This window comes from Nymphaea colorata, chromosome 10 (assembly GCF_008831285.2).
Source record: "Nymphaea colorata isolate Beijing-Zhang1983 chromosome 10, ASM883128v2, whole genome shotgun sequence".
Classification (NCBI taxonomy): domain Eukaryota; kingdom Viridiplantae; phylum Streptophyta; class Magnoliopsida; order Nymphaeales; family Nymphaeaceae; genus Nymphaea; species Nymphaea colorata.
This window is the reverse complement of record NC_045147.1, coordinates 1,327,376-1,351,215: the sequence shown is the minus strand read 5'-3', so window position 1 is coordinate 1,351,215 and position 23,840 is coordinate 1,327,376. Positions and strand designations below refer to the sequence as shown.

At 36.2% G+C, this 23,840-nt stretch overlaps 1 protein-coding gene across 1 annotated transcript; it reads right to left on the bottom strand.

Annotated features, from left to right (window-relative positions):
- Positions 1 to 1,649: 1,649 nt before the first annotated feature.
- Positions 1,650 to 3,133, bottom strand: LOC116262166 (transcription factor MYB3-like). Its single transcript, XM_031641305.2, has 3 exons — positions 2,916 to 3,133; positions 2,481 to 2,610; positions 1,650 to 2,124 (listed from the first exon to the last, which is right to left on the bottom strand). The coding sequence occupies exons 1-3, from the start codon at positions 3,076 to 3,078 to the stop codon at positions 1,653 to 1,655; spliced, it is 765 nt and encodes a 254-aa protein (XP_031497165.1). The 5' UTR covers positions 3,079 to 3,133; the 3' UTR covers positions 1,650 to 1,652.
- Positions 3,134 to 23,840: the final 20,707 nt, after the last annotated feature.

Below are 23,840 nucleotides of genomic sequence, written 5' to 3'. Positions count from 1 at the left end.
ACCTGCAACTCAGAGATTTAATCAAATTTCACTGGCACCCAAATAGAAAACATCCGAATAAAGAATCAGTCACTAATGAAACCCTAGATGAAATCCTAACCTGAAATGAAACAGATGAACCCCAAAAAAAACAATCCCTTGAACGAAATGAAATGCCAAGTATATTGTAGTGGCACCACATGCAGCAAAAATACAAAGAAAGCCAAGTTTTAACTAGAAAGCCAATAGCAAAAGCAAACCTGAGGCTATGTAAATTTGATGTCGGGCAAGCAGTGAACTAGCAAGATCATACTTCATATACTGGAACACAAGATACAAACTACATGGCATTCCAGCGGTCACCAATTCCTCCAATTAAACTACAATTGGATGGTCCATCCTTCTGAGAACGAACATCTCTCCAATCATGAATATCATGCTCTCTAACTCTAGATTAACAAATCCCACCTTCTTAAACCTCATGATCTCTCCAGTGGTGAGGTCCTTCACTTTGTAGATCTTGTTGTATGTTCTTGGATATATGTTTGCCAAGTACTGATGAATAATTGCTAAATCATAGTGGATGTCTTTGAGAGAACATTTTTAATACGACTGAAATTAAAGGAATCAGAACACGTGACTTGAATTCACAAGGAAACCAAAAACATATTATTACCAGATGTAATGTACGTTTCAGATGTTCAACAAGAACCTCATTTCTATTTCTTCTCTTTGAGCTATGAACTCATTTTTGAGGACACTTATGTTGACCTTTTATGTCTATTTAGTCTAACGCGAGTTATTGATATTGTGTCCCAGGTTGTTATTGATGTGCCATGTGATGTCTTTGATCGTCATGATTTTATGTTATTCATTTTTGGGAATTGTCTATATTAGTTCAATGCTATATCCCCGGGTCTTTGTATAGGTTAGTTTCTTTATTTCATTTAATTTAATGGATGACATTTAAATTAGCGCTAAATTATGAGGATCTAGGATGATTTCTTTACCCTATTTTCAGCTTTGGCATGCATAGGAAGCTTTGGTTGGATATCCAGGGCTCAAGTGGACCACCTTCGTCTCAACTTGATAAAGAAACCTTAAAACGCTCATCGATCCCTATAGGTTTATTTTCTATTTATAAAATTATTTAATAAATATTTTTGAAATCTTTTGCAACATAAAATATTTTTATTATCAGTCTTTGTATTTTCAAGCTAGGATTCTATAATTAGAGGTTGATAGGACATGTGGCTGATGCCATCAGGGACCGTTTACAATGATTTATGGTGTAACAAACAACCCCTCAGGAAAAACAATGGCCTGTGTCACGTTACTTGAGTGACCATTCGCCAGTATCCTATTACCAATAATAGCCTGTTGGCAGCCAATCAAAACGTGCATTGTAACTAAAAAAAAAAAAGCAATTTGATGCATTATAATATTTGAGTAGGTCAATTCACTGTTTTCAAAGCTTAAAACTGTCTAAGAACATGAATCAGGCCTAAAAAGTGCTTGTCGCCTAACTTCTAAAGGTGGCTCCATATTGTAGTTCCGAAGCAAATTATAATATGCAGAATCCCAAACATAGGCTATCAAAATGGAATGGGAACCAAAGATCCACTAGAAAAAAAGCAAACAAGCTATAGTCCATAGACCATAGTCCCACAGCTCTACTGAAATAAATCTGGGCATCCCAACTCCGCATCACAATCGTACATATACTTCAGCCATTCTAAACCAAAATTACAATCATTTCCATGCCTTTCAATGCCTCCATTGTATCCTTGCGTGTTCACCATGTCAAGGACAAAGTGCTGAAAGTTGTCACATAGACTGGAAGAAGAGGAGATGGGCTCTTCCTCTGGGAAACTGAAGAAATGTTCGAGATCGAGATCACTGATCACCAGATCTTCGAGTTCGCTAAGATATTGTTGAATGTTTTCTCCTCCATTTAATCGCTTTCCCTTCCTGCTGGAAACTCTTTCCACGGAGACATGCTTATGTGGTGAATCCCTATTTGGCATTTCTTTGTCATGCTTCTGCTGCCGCTTTAGCTTCAGTTTTTTACTCAAATGAGTGTTCCAGTAGTTTTTAATCTCGTTGTCTGTTCGTCCGGGAAGCCTTCCCGCAATCAATGACCATCTGGAAGGCCAGGAAGTATACATGTAAGCATAGACATGAAAGAAAAATGTTTACTTGAATTTCTGACTGGACAGACTAAAAAGATCTGACAAGTTCTAATAAACCATTTCTGCTGTATCGCGTGAAACATGGAATTTAGTTTATCGTGAAAAAAATGTCTTTTTATTATTCTATTTAAACTTTATTGTATGATCGCAAAATTTTTCAAAAATTATATTAAATAAAGCAGTTGGTTGAACTCTTTAACTTTTGTTCTTTTTTAAAATTTTCAGATACTTTTTCATTTCCAAGTCATACTGCAAAACTTCCAGAAGCAAAGAAGGAAGCAATCACTCATTAATGGGCGCCCACTCTACCTGTTCCCAAGGAGATTATGAAGCCTTATGATCAGATCCTCTTCTTGATCAGAGAAGTTCCCCCTTTTGATATCGGGCCTCAAGTAGTTCAACCACCTCAGTCTGCAACTTCTTCCACACCGGTTCAGTCCTGGAACGAAACCTCACCAGTTAGTATCACTTGTTGGTGTCTCCAACGGATTTGGAAGAAGCTCAGGCAGTTAAAATGGCATAAGAAACTTGCTCACATGTCACTAAGAGATGTAAATAACTAGCGACCTAGCATTCAGAGTTAGAGTACATCATTGACAGTTAACTTCTCTCAGAACACGAAATTAAACAAGAATACGCAGCTAGCTAGTTTGATGGTAGCATACGAATCAAACCATCACCAGATGCACTAAAAATCTACAGTACTGCCGCTAAGAACACATTGGCGTTGGGTGAGAGACTCACCTGCTTTAACCGGGACGAGTGTCCATTTAGTCTTTCCGTGTTCTTTGATGTAGCGAGACAACTTCTCATCTTCTTCCGCCGTCCATGCCCCTCTGTTTACTTCCTTTTTACCTACCAGCGTGTTTCTCGACACGAATTTCTTTGTGTCACTGTCGGCAGCCATCTGCTTAAGAACAATCGAGAGAGAGAGAGAGGCGTCTATGTTTTGTGCAAGGTAGACTCCTTTCAAACTACGTGTCGATCGTGTTCACGCGCTTTAGTCTATATAGACTGGAAGAGAGAAACAAAAATTTTGTCGTGTCTTCTATTTGTGCCATGTAGACGTCACGTGCTCAAGGCTGGACCCCTTCCCATAGGCGATGAATCTGTATATTTAACATGCGTATTCAATAAGTAAATACTTTGCACTTTCTGTTATTACCTTGCCCGATTGAATTGATTATTGGACACCGCCTGGTGTGGCGTGCCAGCCAGTGAGATGCTTCACCATCTTCAAGAAATGTACTTGTGCGTGAATATATGATTAATTGCATACAAAAGTGTGTAAGTTGACGGAGAGTCTGTCTCATCAGTATACGATTTTCTTGGAAGACCCCCAACCATATAGGGGGGAAGCGTAATTTTTGGAGACGCTGTGCATGCTACCGTCACAATGCCGATTATGGGTTGCCTTGGGTATTTCAATAGTGATTTCATGTTTAAATTAATGTTATTCTTTTTCCAAGGGGGTACTGGAATGTGGACTATTTGAATATATAGTTTCAAAACAAACATGTGGTTAAGGGTTTCAGTCTTGTCCATCGTCCATCAATGGTATCCCCAAGAAGGTTGCGACTGAAGCAGAATTGCAGTGGTGTTTCTTACTGTTTTAGACAGGCCGATATCAAGCCACGTTTTTGTTACAAAATACAAACTGTAGATATTGTCGTTACATAAGGTATTCACATATATTCACAGCTAAAAAGCGATATGGAAGCAATCACGTCCTTCTTTCTTCTTTAGATAATTATTTACTCCAGCTGTGGAGCAATGCATGGATGAGATTGTGTTGTTACGTGTTTATCTCTATTCTTATCATGCCCCAAGGCAAGCAGGGGATTAACCACGAAGTGCATGGACATGAATAACTTAAATAAGCTTCTCCGCAGGGGTTTGCTCAAGCCATCTGCAGAGCAACCGAACTATATGTTAACATTTCTGTAGAGTTCATATCGGGTGTGGGAGCACAAGCTCAGTGCATGGAAGCTACGGTGGAACAGATGTTACTGGTATATGGCCACCCACGAGGTAGTCTCTTTGCTTTCACTAGGGAAAAGGGCTTTGTGCAGAACACTATTATAGAGGCAGCCTCCCAAATACAACCGTACCAATAATTCAAGGGTGCTCTTGAGATCGGATGTCTCCTTAGCATATCCATCCGTGGATCTCGTCTTGGGTAGATTAGTATATATTTTATTGGGAAAGTTAGAGATAGTAAAAGAACAAAAAGAAATTTGTACTAATGATTCTTTTTATAATGATGGTTGTTGGGCTTGACTGTGATCACTTTCTGATCAAATACAAAGGACAATTATACGGAGAAAAATTGGAAACTGATCAGGTGCATCTTCTACATGAGGTCAGTCCGGCAGTAAATTCAAAGGTGGTCACTCATACTTGTGGTTGTCCATTTGTTTTGATGTGCAATTGTTTTAGCCCTGCTTGAAGCCATAATATGGTTCCGTTGTTGCACTCGCTAGTGATTTATGGTATGCTTTGATTCTCAAATGAGCAATCATTTGCTGTTTGCAAGCGGCTCATGATACTACATTTTTTTCAATGAACTGCCAGTACGGAGTGGCTCCATTCCTTATCCAATGAGAAAGAATCAAAGAATACAAATCAAACAATCAAACAATATTAATCAACTAATATACAGAAAAAATAAGGACAAAAAACTAGATTAACTAGAAATATGTACATCAGCATCACTACCACTGCTAAGCAAGCAGAGAACTTCTCTAGACCGATTACTATCACAGATCACTTCATTCCCTTTCTTAGCTCCCTCCTGAAGAAAATTTGACTGTTCATCTTGAGCTTTGCTCGACATGGCTCTCATCCATTGCTTCCATTTGTTGTCGTTAGATCGGACAGAAATCTCTGCATCATGAGCAGGAATTCTTTGCAGCACTTCACTAGCATTCTTGATTTGCAGAAAACAAAATAACCTATTAAACAGCAGCATTGGGATTTCATTATCCTATTCTCTTTCCATACTATTGCAGCACCCTGTTCCCCCCAGCTAAAACAAAAGGAAATAATTTCGATCACCCACCCTTGATCACTAGAATTCAGAAAAAAAGGCAAGATGATTTTAGTTTTGGTCCATAGTTTCATCAGCTCCATCACCTGACTGCACCATTTCTGCCTCAAAATTACCTAAACACAGGTTTGCCATACCTAATCTTCGCCCATCCTGCTGTTTTAAAATAGAGGTAATGAGAGGTGATCCATTCCATAGATCAGTCCAAAACTTCACCATGTGCCCATATTGAACTCTTCATTCCACGTTATTACATATGCCTTTCCAAGACTTCATAATGTCTTTCCACAGTGGGGAGGATCAGACTCCAAGGCTCCAATCCCAAGCATTTCTGCTAGCCAAGTATTTAGTTCTATAGTAGAAGGCCCATGTACTTTGAGAAGAGATTGCACCACATTCTAAAAAAGTCAAGGACGCAGTGTTCATTTCTGCTACTCTCTTTGTCCCAACTTCACCTTCACTAGTTTGTACTGACAAGCATTTCCATGAGATCAGGTGCCTTTTATAATTCATATCTAAGTCATCCAATAAAAATTTAGAAAACAGGTCATCCATAGTTTGCAAACTGAAGTAGGATATTTCAAAGTGAATAACCAATAACCATGGACTACAACAAGAACAGACCTAACTAAACAAAGTCTGCCTCTGTATCTCAAGAACTTATTCTTCAACAAAGCTATCTTATTTTGAATTTTCTACAATATGGGATCCCAGACTATTGGAATTCCCAATGGTTTGTCTAACAGTGGCAGAGCTAGACATTTTGTTTGAAATTTTCCTTCCTGCCAATTGGATCAGTTACAAATCTCCTTCACCCCGTTTGCCTCCAAATGAAAGGGGAAAAACAATTGAATGTTCAAAATTTATCTGCATCCTTGATCATTGACCAAATTTAATCAATACACTGCCGATGTTGTCCAAAGATTTCTTGTTAGCTTTAGAAAACAATAACAGTGCCAATTCATCGAATGTCCTTATGCAGTTTATGCACATGAATTTGCCTATGAAGTTCAACCATTTGCAACTTTCTTACTAATGCTTCCATCACCACCAAAAACAAATAGGGCAATAATGGATCCCCTTGATGCAGTTCCCTTTCACTTGAGAAAAACTGCCCCTCTACCACTAATAAGCATGGCATTTGTAGCATTAGTTACACAATACATAATCCTGTCCGGCCATGTCAAATGAAATCCCAATAGCCATAAGGAAGAACTAAGAAACTCCCAGTTGGCTATATTATCAGCTTTAGATAGATCAATCTTCATATAACAGAAGGAACTTTATAACGAGACAAGGAATGAACCATCTCATGAGCTAAAAGAAAGCATTCATGGACGCTAAGCCCCATCAAAAGAGCTCCTTTATGTGAAGGAAATAAATCTGTTAATGATTTCCTTCATGTGATTCACCATTATTTTCGTTATAAATTTAAAAACACATTTCTCAAGAGCAATTGACCTATAATCATTTATGTGACATGAATAAGTCCTCTTTGGAGTTAAAATTATATGATTCCTCACCGATCTTCAAACCATTTTGTCATTCATAAACTCGAGCTTTCTCAACTTGACCAAGTAAGTTTGAGGAGTGTTCTACACCTAGTACCTTAAGACCAACAGATCTGGGAGTTACTGGCCTGAAAGCACATTATACAAGTTTAATAGAAAGCTTGATAGATATGACATTATACATGACAAAACTATACATCATCACCAAAGCAGTGAGGCTCTATATTAGTGCACGCGGGTGGTGAGGTATTTCACATGCAAGTGAAGGTCAGTTTGATAAAAGAAAGAGAAAAAAAATGAGTAAAAGCAAACAAAAAAAAAGGTACAAGAGCCAAAGCGGCCAAAGCAACGAAAAGAAACAATAAAAGAAAAGAAATAAAGAGTACCTACTTGGGAGTTGAGAATCACTCAGATTGATAATTCTTTTAAAAATAACATGAAATTCTTTGTGGTCTGCAAACCATCGGGTTAATTATCGCACTTTTGCAAGGCTCTTTACGAAGTACAGAGCATACCTTTCGAAAGATCATGCAGTGACAATGAAGACAAATTTGCTTTAAAGAGCCAGAAACTATGATTAAAGAAAGCTCTAACTTCCAAAGATGTTAAAGGATCATAACGTCTCTCTAAAGGGATACTGAGTTCAAAAACAGCATAACTTTGTCACAAAATGCAGGATTTTACATGAACTCGTGCTTACGGACACACGGTGTTCAAAACTCGTCTCATGCCCAATCAATATTTTCGTAGTTTTCTAGAGGTTTTCTCCTTGAACCTTCACAAAATATAAATGGTTTTCTAAAACCAAAATCTTTTAAAAACAAAATTTCACAGTTTCTATAAATCAATCATTTTTCTTCGAGGCATTTTATTTTTTGGGTGTGTCTTGTCTTTGCCACTAAACATGGTTTCAAACCAGCTTACTAGCAAAGGAGGACATCTATAGACATCCTAAATTTTCACAGGTCAAAGTGATCAGCTTACCCTTCATGAATGGGATTTATATTGGTTTTCTAAAAGAATTTCAAATGCAAGGGACCATGAACTACACCCAATCAAGTCAGATGTTGTAGATATCAGACACTAAGACTCAGATCACGCGGGTCATCATCAACTAGCAAAATAACCATTTTACTCCAAATCACCCCATTTTTCCTCTACTTTTGCATAACAATAATGGAAATCCTAAGAGTTTTTTTACCCAAGATCAATTGGAGTTATTTTTATCTCTACAAGTCATGAGGAATCCTGATGACAAGTTTTTCTACTTACATTTGATGATAAATGGTACAAAAATAGCCAATTTCCTCAATTTTTGCACCATTTGTATTATCAGAACATCTGTAGATTGTTCAAACCCATGTATCTCTAGTGTCAAAGCACTATTTTCAGCTTTCAAGCTCAAATTTATAAGAAATGATGTTCCATTTTAAAATTTTTGCTTGTCTAATAACCATTTCTGCATGATTTGAGCGGCTCAGCCCGAATTGAGTTAAGATCATATTTTTTAGTGCTAGATCTAACTGTGCACATGAATGCATACATATATGTGTTCTATTTCTTCTCTTTTGAATATTTTATTTCTCTTTTCAAGACAAATATCTTCCTTTACAAAATTTCTTATACATACACATATATATGTATGTATATTTCTCTTTTCCTCTAAAGTCTCTCTTTCTCTTCAAATCAATACTCATTTTCTTTTAAACTTTCATATATGTGTATATATGATGGTATGTACACGTATATGCATATCTTTCTCTATATCTCTTTCTCTTTCTTTTCATGGGAGTATCTCATCTCTTTTATTCTTTTTAACATTTTTCTCTCATGATCTTTTTATTTACCAACTTTATTAAGACCATAAGTCAAGTAATGACCCAATATTGGATTCATGCTTGATGGTCTACAACCCCAATCCATTTTCAAAAACTTTTCCTTCTTATATCCGATATTTATCGAAACAAAAAATTTAGATGAATGTTATGGTATGAATGTCTTTAGATGAATGTTATGGTAGGAATGAATGACTTTCATTTCCAATCATATAAGATCAATGCATTCATGCATTCACACTCACTTGATATTACTTATGATCACAAGCACCTCTCTAAAAGAGTTTAAGCAAGATGAGATGGAGCTCTAACTAAGTAGTAACCGAATTAGAGAAAAATCTCAAACCTACTTAAAATCTTAAGAGAACACTAGAATGACTTCAAAATGATTTCTCAAAGTTTTCTAAATGATATTTACAAAGACTTCTCAATTCTAGTTTTTCCTAAAATATTTCACATTCTCAAGAAATGCTTCAAGAACATTTTCAAAAGTTTGAAACATCAAACTTTCAATATTTTTCTACACCGCATATAAAAAGAAAAAAATGTTTAAGCCAAAGTGAAATGTATCAATAATAAACATAGCCCTTGGATTGATTACCCATGGTAAAGGCACCGAGAACAGTCGATCCTCGTACCGATGGGCGAGTCCCTTTTTCTCTCATTTTCAAAACAAAACTCATTTTTGTGGAGCACTCCAAAACCAAAAACTAAGAAATTTTGGGGATTCAAACACAGGGCAAACTGATCTTCAATTTTTTAGAAACCATTTAGAGTTCACAATCATACAGCAGTTTTTGAAAGTACTAGATTTCAAGCCTTCATGTGAAAGGAATTAAAAAATATAGAGAAATCCATCTTAGTAGGTGAACCACATATGAAGTATATTCTGAAGAATATGTCTACATCACAAACTAATCACAAAAACATTACAAAAGAACACATCAACCACATGCATGTGTGTTGGTTTCATATGCACATAGATCCACATGCATCCTAAGATGCTATATATATATATATATATATATATATAAATGTCACTGACGTTTCAATTAATTTATTCAGAACTGCCTAGAATATTTCTCAAGTGAAAACAATTGTTCTAGAAAAAGAAACATACTTCAATTCATGTATGTAGAGAAAAACTCAAGTTCCATATGACAATTGTAGCCAAAAATAGATACATTCACAAAAACTCATGCACGTACATGAAGATCAAGCAAAAACCAGGTAAGTTCAAACCTACAAAATGTTATTCTAGGCAAAGACACAACCTCAAATTTACATATGGTGATTCTAGACCAATTAGTTGTTGCACTAATAAATTCCACCTATGATAACTTATAGAAAAATTTATTTTGTGAACGTTTTACCATAATCATTGGACAATCGGACCATAGTCCCAAACTTAGACTTGAAAATCCAAAAAATGGTAAAACGTTATTAATATACATTCCACGTATATCATATGCAAAATATCAGCAGTAGAAAACTTTAACGCTGAATTGAAATACAGCAAAAAAAAGATGTAATTAAAAGGATGAAACTATTGAGGTAGAGAATAAACTATCAGTAACAAACCATAAAAAACAGAATATAGCTACCTGCAAGATGAACCAAAGAGGCCATATGATGAGGAGGCATAGATTTAGAAGTGAGGAAAGCCACCCTGGCATTGTGACTCTCAGAAGGCAACGCTGCAATAACCTGCCTATCACAGGGCATCTTGAAGATCCCTTCTCTAAGACAAATGGTCTTCTTCTACCACACCGTCTCCACACCAACTGAACCAACCCGAGAGGAGGCTATTTTTGGGCAGACACCCCTTGAAAGAATTGCTTGATAATGCTCTCTAGAGGGTTCAGATTGCTCCCCCATCCTCTAGAGAAGAATGGTGGTGTCTATTTCATCCTATGAACAAAAGCATCATAAATAATAAGAATGCCCAAATTGAAGGCAACTATCCCTGCTACACTAGTCATAAACATAACAAACTTTCTGGCTAATTTCATGAGGCGATATCCACATCTAAAGCAGATGAGTAAAAGAACGAGCATGATGGTTGAGTACAAACATCTGTTTAGATTTGATTAACAAAAAGAGATGAAGCCGAAGTGAGAGAAATTAATACAAAACCTCTCAGTGTAGAGAACTCTGACAAATAAAGGGGGAATAAAAGAAACATAAAATAAAAGAGGGGAAAGGATACTAGCAAACCCCTGCTGTTCCAACAAAAAACAAGTTTACTTGTCATGGAAATTGGATTGGTGGTTATACGGAAAGCTGCCTTATTATTAAAGTAAACTAGATCTGGAGCAGTGTGTTTTATCTTTAAATCATTCAATGGATTCTTCAACCAAAAAATTTTACATGACATATCTATGAGGGCACGGTATTCAGTTTCTGCTTTAGACCTTGAAATAGTTGGTTGCTTCTTGGTCTTCCAAGAAATTAATTTTTTTTCAAAAAAAAAAGCACTAACTTGAAATTGATTTTATTGACTCTTAACATGCACCCCAATCTGCATCACAAAAGGCTTTAAGTTGGAGTTGATTTTCATATGAAAAAAAAAATTCCTTGACCTGGATTGCTTTTGAGGTAGTGCACAACTCTTATAGCCACTACATGGTCATTGGTTCTTGGTTGATGCATAAATTCGTTGAGGACATTCACATTGAACAAGAAGTTTGGTCGGGTTACCATAAGGTAGATTAGCCTTCCTACAAGTCGTCTATACATAGTAGAATCTTTCAACAATTCATCATCCTCCATTTTAATATATTTATGTTGTTCCATAGGTATATCTATAGGCCTAACACCAATACAACATGTTTCCTCAAGGATTTCAAGACAATACTTCCTTTGAGAGAGGTAAATGTCTTGCTTGGACCTTGACAATTCAATTCCCAAAAAATATTTCAATTCACCAAGATCCTTCTTGTGAAATATACTGTTCAAGTATTCCTTTAGTTGATTTACTTGTTATTGGGAGTTCCCTACAAGAATCTCTACATAGACTAAAAAAACATAAAATTTTACCTTTGCTCATTGTGAAGAGTGAGTAGTCATTCTTTGATTGCTTATAACTGAATCCCTCCAATGTTGTAGATAACTTTGTAAACGAGTTCCTAGGCACCTACTTCAGCCCATATAATGATCTACTAAATTTACACACCTTTGTCTCCCCTTCTCTGCCATAACATGGTAGCAATTCCATGTAAACCTGCTCATGCAAACCACCATGTAAAAACATCCATTTGATGCGGCCATCATCCAAAATGCACTGCAATAGTTAGGAGACATCTTGTTGTAGTCATTTTAGCTGCAGGTGCAAAGGTCTCATGATAGTCCAAAGCTTCAATCTGTGCATAGCTTTTGGCTGCCAACCGTGCCTTGTGCCTTTCAACACTTTCATATGCTATATACTTTGTTTAGAACACCCACTTGCAGCCGATGGGTGTAACTGTGTTCGCATCCCCAAAAATGTTTTGGTTTTTGGAGTGCTCCAGAAAAATAAGGTTTTATTTTAAATGTGAGAGAAAGGGACTCGCCCGTCGATACAAGGATTGGCCGTTCTTGGTGCCTTTACTAGGGGTAATCAATCCAAGGGTTATGTTTATTCTTGATGCATTTCATTTTGTCATAAACGTCATTTTCATTCTAAATGTGGTATTGTGTTTGAGCAAACATTGAAGATTTGATGTTTCAAGTTTTTGAGAAAGCTTTTGAAGAATCACTTGAATGTCTAAAATATTTTGATTTTAGAAATTTTGAATTAAAAAATCTTTACAAATACCATTTGTAAAGCTTGGGAAATCACTTTTGAAATAGTTTAGTGTTTACTTAAGCCTTTAAGTAGGTTTGAGATTTTGCTCTAATTTGGTTACTACCTAGTTAGAGCTCAATTTCATCTTAAATTTTTTTGTAGATGTTCTTGTGATCATAATTAATGTTAAGTGAATGTAGATGCATGAATGCAATTGTCCTACATGATTAGAAGGGAATACTTCATTCATATCATAACATTCATCTAAAAGTATTCCTATCATCACATACATCTAAGTTTCTCATTCTTATAATTGTCATAAGTACTTTTATGAAAAGAGAAAATTTTTGAAAATGGAATGGTGTTGTGTACCATCAAGCATGATACCAATATTGGGTCATTACTTGATTTTGGTCTTGGTGAAGTCGACAAATGAAAAGTTAAAACCTTGAATCTTTAGAGAAAAATCTTCAAAAGAGTGTAAAAAGATGAAATCTTCTATAGAGAGGAAGAGAGAGAGAGGAAGAGATTTTAAAGATTACCAAGTAAAAGATTTAAAAAGAAAAGGAGATACGTATCTTTATACGTATTTTATATATATATATATGTATATATATATATATATATATATATATGTACATGTATATATGTATATATATACATATATGTACACATATGTATGTGAAAGCTTGAGAAAAGAGAATATTAACTCAAATGAAGAGGAAAAAGTAGATCCTAAAAAGAGAGAGAGATAAGAGAGAGAGAGAGAGAGAGAGAGAGAGAGAGATGCACATGTATATACTATCATGCATACACGTATATGAAAGTTTATAAAAAGAGGGTATTGACTCGATGAGAAAAAGATTTTGGAAGAAAAGATATATATATATATATATATATATATATATATTAACATGTACATATTTGTAAATGGCCTTCCCGGGTTGGACAAACCCCAACCTCAAAATCAACATAATAATAGAGAAGAATCCCAACCCCAAACACTCATTCTTGCCGTTCATTCATATATAAACGAGAAAAAACAATCAACCATGAGTGAACAACATCTCAAAACAAAGCAACATTCAAGAGAAGAGAGAAACATATTTCAATCCTAAAATGAAATATCATTTCATTTTCTCATGCTCCAAATGCACTCAAGAATAACTCTTGACTCCGAAGATGAGATTTGAGAGCTATCTTATATAGCCATGGGGAGATGAAGAAGGGAAGAAGTAATGAAAGGAAATGGAGTGGGATATTATATCTCTAATGAGAATGATTTAGAAGATGAATCTCTTACTTCGGATGATCCTAAGGTTGCTTTAGGTGAAGCTCCAAGGTGATGAGGATATGCCTCCAAGAGATCTTGTTGTGCTCCTTTGAAGAATTGGACCTTGAAAGCTTGCTCCCAAGGTTAGAGAAGAAGAAGAGAATAAGAGAGAAGTGGAGAAAAAGAGCTAACGATGAATTCTAAATCTTCAAATGAGAGAGCACTAGAGATTCCTCAAGGGTTAGCTCTTGCCAAAGAAAGAAGATTATGGGGGTACTTATAGAGATCTTTGGAGCGAAAACTCAAAATTTGAATTTTTTTAATTTAACAAGATTTTCATGTGAATTTCAAATAATGTTGAATTATTTTCAATTTTTTAAAAAAAAATAGGTTTTGACTAAGTGGGATTGGCCATTAGCAATGCAAATACCCTTTGGGGTGTGGGTAAGGATAATGCCCACCCAAAAAGCTCAAAACCACCCCCAAGGGTCAGTTTTCGCAAGAAAATGGGGCCTGCATTGTGTGCAGGCCCTGGCTCGGGTGCTGTTGCAACGTGCAATAGCTCCGTGCCTCGGCGGACCTAGGGGGATGTCAATGGATTGGATTCGGATCAGATATACCTTTCACCATATCCGATTTTTTGGATATTCATATACTCTGATTCAGACTTAGATTCGGATTCAAATAGAAAAAAATTTATACCATATATGAATCCGACTTTAAAATCTACCTCTAAATTTGATTTTTTAGTTATATTTGAATCTGATCCGAATCAGAATTTTAAGTTATATCTGAATTTGAACCGAATCCGAATTTTAAGTTATATCCGAATTCGATCCGAATTTGACTTTTATGTTATATCTGAATCTGACTTGTAAGTTATATCTGAATCTGATTTATGACTTTTAAACCATATGTAAATCTGATCCAAATCCAATTTATGCAAACACCAAATGAACTATGAAATCACATCACACTAGCTCATACTTGACTGGTGATAATTGTCATAAATTTAAATTTGCTCTAATTAACTCAGAGAAATTAAAATAAAAAAGTCAAACTACTAAATGCATAAAATGTCTTTCTTTATTTCTTCAACCATACCCAGTACTAGAAGTATTTGTCATACAAAAAATTACCACAGGAAGCAAAATGTGGGAAGAAAAGAAGTTAAGTGAATTGTATAATTCAGGTTTTTTTAGTAGATGGCTAGTATCTGAGAAAATTGAAACATTTCCTTTTTTATTACTTGCTAATAACAATGTATTTGATATGTCATTGCCAACAAAAAAGGCAATCAAAATGAACCAAAATCCAGGTAGCACTTTAAGTAACCAGGTCCCTTGCTTTCATAAACCAGGTCCCTTACTTTCAGAAGTCTGAACAGCCAAATTTGATCCTCTTGCATGCTAATGTATACATTTTAATGACATAAAAAAAATATCAAAATGACCAGCAAGTTTCTGCATTGGTTCTTCTAGTGTGACAAGATTCATGTCCCAAAGTTCAAAGAGTTCCTTGTACAACTTCCAGTTTCAACATCACAAATCATCAAATCTGAGAACCATCTTTCTGCTCACAGCAGTTGAAAGTCGAAGGTTTCTCCTCTACAAATACCAAAATGAAAAACATAGATTAAGAAAGAGAAAAGGGACAACATATTGATAGCTTTGGAACTTCACATTTTTAAAATAAAAACGTACACCTTAGTGAAATGAAAAAACAACCTGCTGTGTCTAGACGAGGAGCCAACTCTTTTGCAACAGAAATCGGTTACTACATGAAGCCAATAACTATCTGAACCACATGACTCATATGCTATAAATTTTCATAACCTATAGACTAAATCTCAACCAAACAATGAAACTATACATCAGAGAAAATAACTTGCAGTCATACCTGTAGTAGAGGGACCTCCTCAAAACATTGTTCGAAGTAAAGCATGTAATCATGTTGTTGCTGCTAGTGATAGTGTAAATGTTTCTGGAGCTGATCAATTAGCACCATCTTCAGTGGTTCCTGATGCAGTCTAGGATGAGTCCTAGCCATGATATCATGAATCTGGTGGGGATCAAGTATCAGAACATACAGAAGCCATTGAATGTATGACACAAGGGATGGCAAACACGGCAGTCGGCTAGAGACGGGCAATTCCAATGCATTGAAGCCGGACATCCTGTTGTTGAAGGGTGATTTTGAGTGACTGAAACACTAATGCTTCGTCTTCCTCTTAGAAGCTTCGATCCAGAAAACCCCACATATAAAGTGAAAAGAGATAGGGAGATATAACCCCGCCAACAAAAAAAAAGACGATACTCTAAGGAAAAAAAAAATCTCGCAAGGAAAAACAGAGGAAACAAATAAAATATCAAAGGAGGAGGAAAAAGAGGGCGCCCATCTTACAGAGACAGATTAGGGCCTGAGAGACGAGAAGCGAAGCTTAGGAAGCGGCCGCGTAGTTGCAGTGGCTTCGCACCAGTGAAACCACCACCTGAGGAGGTGCAGGCGGGTGAAAAAGAGAAGGGAATGGTGAAGGAGCTGGTGGAGCATTAGGGGACCTTGCTCTGGCTCGTGAGCAAAACCTGTGGAGAACAACTAGATGGGCGAAACCCTACCAGGAAAAGGATCCGGCAACCGTTGATGAACCCTCAAACCCAGTCTGAGACGCCGGTGGGCCAGTGGCCGGATGTAAGGCTGGGCATCGGGGCGGGCCGGATCGGCCCGATAAAAATAAAAAATTGAAGTCTGATATTGGAAACGGGCCAGCCTGAGGCCTAGCTCGTTTCTAAACGGGCCGGGCTGGGCCCATATAATATCGGGCCTTGGGCTTCAATTTATGCCCGAGGCCCGGCCCGGCCTGATTATTAACGGGCTGGGCGGGCTGGGCGGGCTGGGCCGGGCTTTTGGGCGGGTCGGGCCGGGCCACACTTGTTTCCTATTTCTTGACTGTGTCAACGAACATTTAGCCGAATGAAAGCTATATAAAAACTGAATATGTTGACAATGCCAGCATATATATATGAGATTGAATCTAATAAAAAACATATATCACACCATTTTGTAAAGAACTCAGCACCTCAATCCATTACGATATATAAAATCATTCATCAGTTCAATGTAATTTCACAAATAGAAATAAAAAGCTTCAAATAAGAAGCATCCACACTTATTTTTGAGCATCTCAAGGCCTATAAGCCTAACAGATGCATAAAAATAACAAGAAAACAAGTTTTCACTATTACTTCCAGTGACCGAGCCAACAAGATACATGAGCCATCCAAATAACTGGTTTAAGGCATAACAATGAACAAGGAACAACCCCTTTTCGGGTCTATAGACAAATGAAAATCACTAAATCACAGTGTCTACTTACATATGTTTCACTAACAAATCTGAGTAACCCTCTATGTCCACCATGATTGCAGTCCTGCTGCTCTTGGAGTTGCAATGGCTCAATGGCAAACTTGGATTTCACCTACAAGAGCAATGATAGGCATAAGAAACCATTAACATTTCTATAACAAATCAACCTATGTGTGCATGTGTGTCAAGGAAATTCTATAAAATGTCAAAGAAATGTTCTAACATTTTACCACAATGAAATATGAATCATGCTAATTCGTCACCAGAAGGTTCTTCCTTATCTTTGGAACTACAAAAACCACATCACCACAAGCAAACTACAATGTTAGTATATCATAAAAAACAAAAAGAATGATCAAAATTTAACATTAAATTGAAATGACACATGTAATTGAAATGACACATGCAAGAAGGTACAAGCAGCAGTTACAAATAGTTATTGGAACACCAAATCCACCATAAGAGCCTCCAAATCCACCTGCACCTCCACTGTAAGGCTGAGCCCTAGAGTCGCTACCAAATGCAGGTCCAAATAAACACAACTTAACTCACAACAGCAATAAGCTGCCTTTCAAGAGGGACACAGGAGAGGTAAATTAGGAATAAGAGTTTGGATTGGACATGAGCAACTGATTTACACAAACTGAACACAAACAATTTGTACAAAAAGAAAATTGCCTCTCGTGACCAGCAAGCCATCAATCGTGAAATATCAGATTAAATGACCTAAAATAAAATTAGCATAGAAATCGTCTAAAAGAAATAACAACTAACCTCCAACCAAACTGATCATGCCTATCGGAAAAAACAAAAATGGAAAAAGCTGATCCACTCAACTAGAGATCATGAAAATGTGCAAAAGGCTTAAGCTGATACCACAATCAAATGTCCTCTGCCACAGATCTATGAACCAAATGGAGGGCCTTCATCTCTCTTTCTCCTAGTTGAGCAAATGGGCGGCCCTCAATCCAAAGAGAAATACCTGAAATTGATATACACTCTGTGAGTGAGAGCAAGAGAGAGAGAGAGAGAGATCCGCTTGACGGCAGTGGAATAGGGAACATGCGGTTGAAAAACCAACCATCAACGAAGCGAACTGATCCACTTGACAGCAGCGGTGGTGATGGCATCGCGGTGGACAGCAAGGTGGCAGTCGGTAGTTGCAGAGCTGGTGGGTGACGGCCAACGGGGAGGACTGGAGTGTGGAGGAGGCAGTCACAGCACTGCAGTGCAGACTCACAGCTGCAGGCAGATGGGGAGTCGCCAGGCGGTGATGATGAAGCATAGCCGAAGTTCAGGGGAGGAGAATGAACCCTAGCATTAACAATAACATAAGTTAATTTAAAAAAAAAATTAAGTTAACGGCCCGGGCCAGGCCGTCGACAATCCCAGGATGAGGCTCGGGCCCGACCCGTTAAGTATCGGGCCGCGCCAAGACCGACAAAATCAAGCCCGTTAAAAAAAGTTCCAGGACTGGGACTGGGCCCGAGTCGGGCCGGGTACCCAGCGGTGGCCAGGCCCAGTGCCTAGGCTTAGCCAGATGGTGGTGCAGCAGTGAGGCTCACGGTTGCTGTTTGGTTGACGGAAGAGAGAGAGTGAGCAGTTGAAAAAACGAAAGCAATGAAGAAGCAAGTGTGAAAAGATGTGCTTTACATTTACCCTAAACCAGTGAACCTGTTTTAGGTAACTTGATGAATCTGTTTATCCAATTCAACCGATTTTAAATATCGAACCGAGTTGAGTTTACATGAGTCGAGTTCTTACAACTCGAACTCATTTATCAATTTGAGTGTAAGTGTAAGCTCAAACTCGACTCGTTTATAAATGAGTCGAGCCCGAGTTGAGTTTTTTCGAGCGAGTTTGAGTTAAGCCTAAGTTAGCTCGACTCGTTGTGCAGCCTTACCCAATAAAAAGAATTTTTTTTAGAAACAAAAAATTCCTTGCTCAACCCCTACCCTTACATATTTAAAGAAATGAGTTTAAGTGTGTCATCTAAACATATGAACTAATTAATAAAAATTAACTACAAAACTATATTTTAACATATCCAATCCTTTCAAAACAGCTCGTTACAAGGATGCCATCCAAACAAATGGTTAAATTTTATTATATTTAGTGGCATATATATTATATGCAGGTGTATAAAAAGCCGACTAAGATTTGAGAGAAGGGGTAGACATACTGGAGAGATCCTCTCATGTCTGTCTGTCCCTCAATGGAATGACTCTTTGTTATGTTGCGCCTTGACTTGCGTCAAACACCTAAGAGTCTGCACCTACCCGTTTATTGATTCAATAATCGTCCAGTAAATTCACATAACTATTTTTTTACTGAATCATAAATTGCTTTATATTGATCAATTCTCTCTTTTTTACTACTATATTTGATTTTCATACCTTTTCCATAATAATTGTGCATATTGAACACTTGATTGGTTTATTTTTAAATAATAATATATTTTAATTGAGTAAACTATTATTTGATGATAATCACTTATTGCGAATTATTAAATCAGGTGACTCATATTATTTTTCATTTAAAAAACATTATTTAATGATTTCTTCTCATTTGATTGAGTTCATTAAAATAATTTGTGTTACATTCATAAACGAGTGTTCAATGATATATCAAATAATTTATTAGTCCTCTCACCCTTATTACAATAGGCGTTTTTTATATAAAATTATATATTTAATTCAATGATATATAAGATCATTTATTAAATGAACAATTTGTTGTTTTTCTACTAGTTAAAGGTTTTTGTTTTTAAATTTGTGAATTATGTATTATATATCAAATACTTAAGACTTTTAGATAAATTATATGTTTTACAAAATAATTTACTTGATTGATTAAATAAGTAATTATTTTATTATATAAGAATTTATTTGATAAATAAAAATTTTTATAAGTTCAGCAATTTTTTCATATTAAATATATTTATTTAAGATTATGCGCAGTGAAGATGCTTTCAACTTAAAATGAATATCATAATGTGTTTAAGATTCTCTACTTATAAAACATAATTTCTTTTAAGTTGGTTTTTAAAAAAGTATACTTTTTGCTATCAACTTTTTTTTTCACACGTACATGTCAATATCTTTTCTTGACACATGCCATTTTTTAAATATATAATGTAGCTATTTTTCCAACCAATTTGACATAAATGTCCATTAAAAAATTTATAGCTTCAAATGTGTCTTTTTCATATTTTTAAAAATTCTCGGTTTGTTGAATTTTTTTATTGAAGTTTTCTTTATTATTTCTAATTAAATAAATATATTTTTTAAGATATCTTGCTTAGTTGATGCCTTAACTATAATAGTTTGCTTGATTACACAAAAAATGTTTAATTAAACACAATATTATTTAATTAATTAATTGGATTTATATGGTATAATTTTAAATATTTTAAGTGAAAAGTTGTATATGATTTCTATGGAGATATAATTATATGCAACTATGGAGGTCATTAGCTCTTAGTTAGACTATACCTATATATAATATTTATATTCTTCTTTTGTAATGATGTTAAGTTAGTGTGTTTGATTAGACTTTTTACTCAAACATTTTACCTACCATTATTATAGGTTGCAACTTCAAAACCTACCGCCAACCTACCACCAACAAGTCCTTGTTCGGATTCGGATATTAGACTACATGATTCGAATAGCATGGTTCGGATTCGGATATCAACTCATGGTTCGGATTCGGATATCAAGTTATAGTTCGGATATCAACTCAGTGTTTGGATTCAGATATTAGGATATAGTTTGGATTCAAATATACTAGTTAACATAGTTAGTATTCGATCGGATATTTATTTAAAACCGAATCTGAATATGTATCTGATCGGATGTTATTTCTTAAATCCAAATCCAATCCTATTTTCTTAATTGGATGTTAAATTGCTTATCATATCCGATTTTTTGAAAGCAATTCGAATGGATATCTGATCTGAATCCAATCCGTTGACATACCTACGCAAACTGCGCGCGGCAGTGCACAATGCGCTGCGCTGCGGTGCACATGCGATCACGCAAACGATCACGTCACGTGATTTTGCGCGGCACGTGGTTGCGCATGTGAGCGAAGCTGCTTTTTTTAATTTAAAATCAAATAAAATGCAATAAATAAGTACAAACAACAAAAAAATAGCTTTTCATACATAAAAAAACATTAAGCCATTTTTTTTAAATGTGTATAAAAATGGTTTTTGTTCAAATGGGGAGACCAACTCCGTTCTGAGTCACTACGGGCTTGTTTTGAATCCGAATAGTGTTCAATTAGTCACCGGCTCGTTCTAGTGAGTAATTTAGGTTTAACAACACATCTTGGCACGAGAATGAAACATAAGACAAACGGAAAGTCCGTGCGCGTGCACGCGGTGGTCATCAATTCAAATTTTGTTGTCTTCATTTTAGTTTTGGATTTTGAGTTTGAAATATTCAATTCTGGTTTAGACTCAGATTGTGGACCTTATTTGGATTCGAGAGTTAGATTTTGGATTTAAATCTCACTTCTAGAGTTGAGTTTTGAATTTGTGGTGAAAAATGCAGTCTTTTCGGAAAAATTTAGGGTGATAACAAGCTGCAGTAGGGTAATGTGTGAGAGACAAGGTGTTGTTCTCTTCTGGTGCCTTTATTTCAGCTTCCATGGCTTGTCAACAGCGATGATATTGTTTCACTTCATCGTAGGAGGGCAGGCGAGAGATATTAAGAAGAAATGATTGATGGTTTGGAGAAAATTTATTGAAGGGCACAAAATCTGATGTGGGGTATCTAGTTGATGACCTTACTCTTCGAGGTGATTGTGTCAGTGATCTTGAAGATGACATATTGCAGTAAAACTCCTTCAGCAATATTGAAGGCCTTCTAATTTTGGATTACCTTCACAGTTCAAGTTCATGTTCTGTTTGTTCTGTGTCTTGATGAATAGATTGTCTATCTTGTGGTAACTTTGAATTGGGTTCTTGTGGTAAGTGATTTTTTCGAGTTTGCCACTCCTTTTTTAGGAAGTTGATAAAGTTGCTCATTCAACGATAAAGGAAGAACATTGAGATTAATATCATCTTTATGCAAAAAAAACGAAACTTTTTCTTCCAAAAACACGTCTCTACTGCAAAAAGTTTTGTTCATTTCCAAATCATACAATAAATGTGCTTTCTTTCCAAAGTGATACCGATGAGACATGCATGTATGAGCTCCTTTGTCAAAATTTCCTTTTGGTGTTAGATTTGTTGCATAAGATAAGCAACCAAATATTTTTAAATGAGAGTATTTAGGTTTCTTTTGAAAGAGCATTTCATAAGGTGTCTTTCCCTTGAGCAATTGAGTTGGGGTCTTATTTATTAAATAGGCTGTTGTTAACACACTTTCACCGCAAAACTGAATTGGTAGGTTAGCTTGAAAAAGGAAGCCGTGAGCTGCACTTAACAAGTGTCTACATTTTCTTTCAACCACCCCATTCTACTCTGGTGTGCATATGCAACTTTTTTCAGGAATGACTTGTTTTTCTTGTAGATACCATTCCACTTCATGCGATACAAACCCATTCCATTATCAAATCTCAATTTCAAAATTTTGGCACTAAACTGTTTCTCAACAAGACTGAAAAAATGTTTTAACAAATAACTGGTTTCTTTCTTGTGACACATGAGAAGCACACATTTTGTTCTAGTAAAGTCATACATTATACTTGGAAAGTAATGGGCTCCAGTGAGTGAAGGCCTTGAATAAGGCCACCATATATTGCAATGAATGATTTCAAATGGTTTCTGTGAAGTTATTTCACTTAACACTAAATGGAAGACGCATTTGGTTAGCAAGAAGGCATACTTCACAAAAGCATTTAGCAAAGATGATATCTGAGTAGTAATCTGAAAACAATTTATTCCTATTATATGAGGGGTGTCCCAACTTAAAATGCTATATGTCAAAAGGTATGCTGGTTGCATACATTGAACCATTATGTCATTGGTAAAGAATTGCTGAATAGAACCGAGGAAACTGAAGTCACAAAGTTGATTGGGTACTTCCTAAGGTCTCTTTTGTTGGAGTTGCAAAGCAATATAGCGCAAAGCAATATAGCCCATTCTTTAGCTAACCTGTCCAATCATCATCCTGGAGTTCTAGTCCTATATTTCACAACCAGAGGAATGAAAAACTAGTTTGCAGTTCAACGATTTTGTGAATTGGCTTACGGACAAAAGGTTAAATTTGAAGTTAGGAATGTACAAAACATCTTCCAAGATTAGAGTAGGTGTAAGACTAACTTGTCCTTTGTGAGTTCCATAAACAAGTTCATTGTTAGGAAGGCGTATAGGAAAGGGCCTTTCAAGTTTATAGGTGTTTGTCATGAAATTCAAAGAAGTGGTCATGTGATCGGTGGCCCCATTATCAATGAGCCAGTGATCACACAACAATACAATACAAAAATACCTGCAAAATTGGCAATTGAATGGGAGAAATTTTTGTTGACAAGTTGCATAACCTCTTTGTACTCCATGGTTAACGCTGTTGCAACATCCTTACTAGATTCTGCACCACTGGTTGCAGAAATTTGATTTGCATTGATAGAGTTGGCAGCACCAGGGCATTCACATCTTCCGCATCCTTTCCTATGTTTGATTGTTTATCATTCTTGAACATGCCATGTCTAGTAGCAGATCCTTTAAAGTTGGTAGGATAACAATGTAACTTGAAGCATCGGTCTCTAATATGTCCAACTCCTTGGCAATATGAGCAGGTCAGTTGTGGACGTTTCTGATTTTTGCCTCTATATTGACGAGGACCAAAGTTGAGAGCAGCAAAGCTCATGTGCTCTGTTGAGGGAGAAAGCCTAGCTTCTCTCTGTTTTTCTTCGTGCAAGAT

Excerpts from the sequence above, each read along its gene's own strand:
- LOC116262166 (XM_031641305.2), bottom strand. The coding sequence starts at position 3,078 with ATGGCTGCCGACAGTGACACAAAGAAATTCGTGTCGAGAAACACGCTG. Across the intron at positions 2,611-2,915 it reads ACTCGTCCCGGTTAAAGCAG|GACTGAACCGGTGTGGAAGA; the intron begins GTGAGTCTCTCA and ends GTTTCGTTCCAG. Across the intron at positions 2,125-2,480 it reads CATAATCTCCTTGGGAACAG|ATGGTCATTGATTGCGGGAA; the intron begins GTAGAGTGGGCG and ends CTGGCCTTCCAG.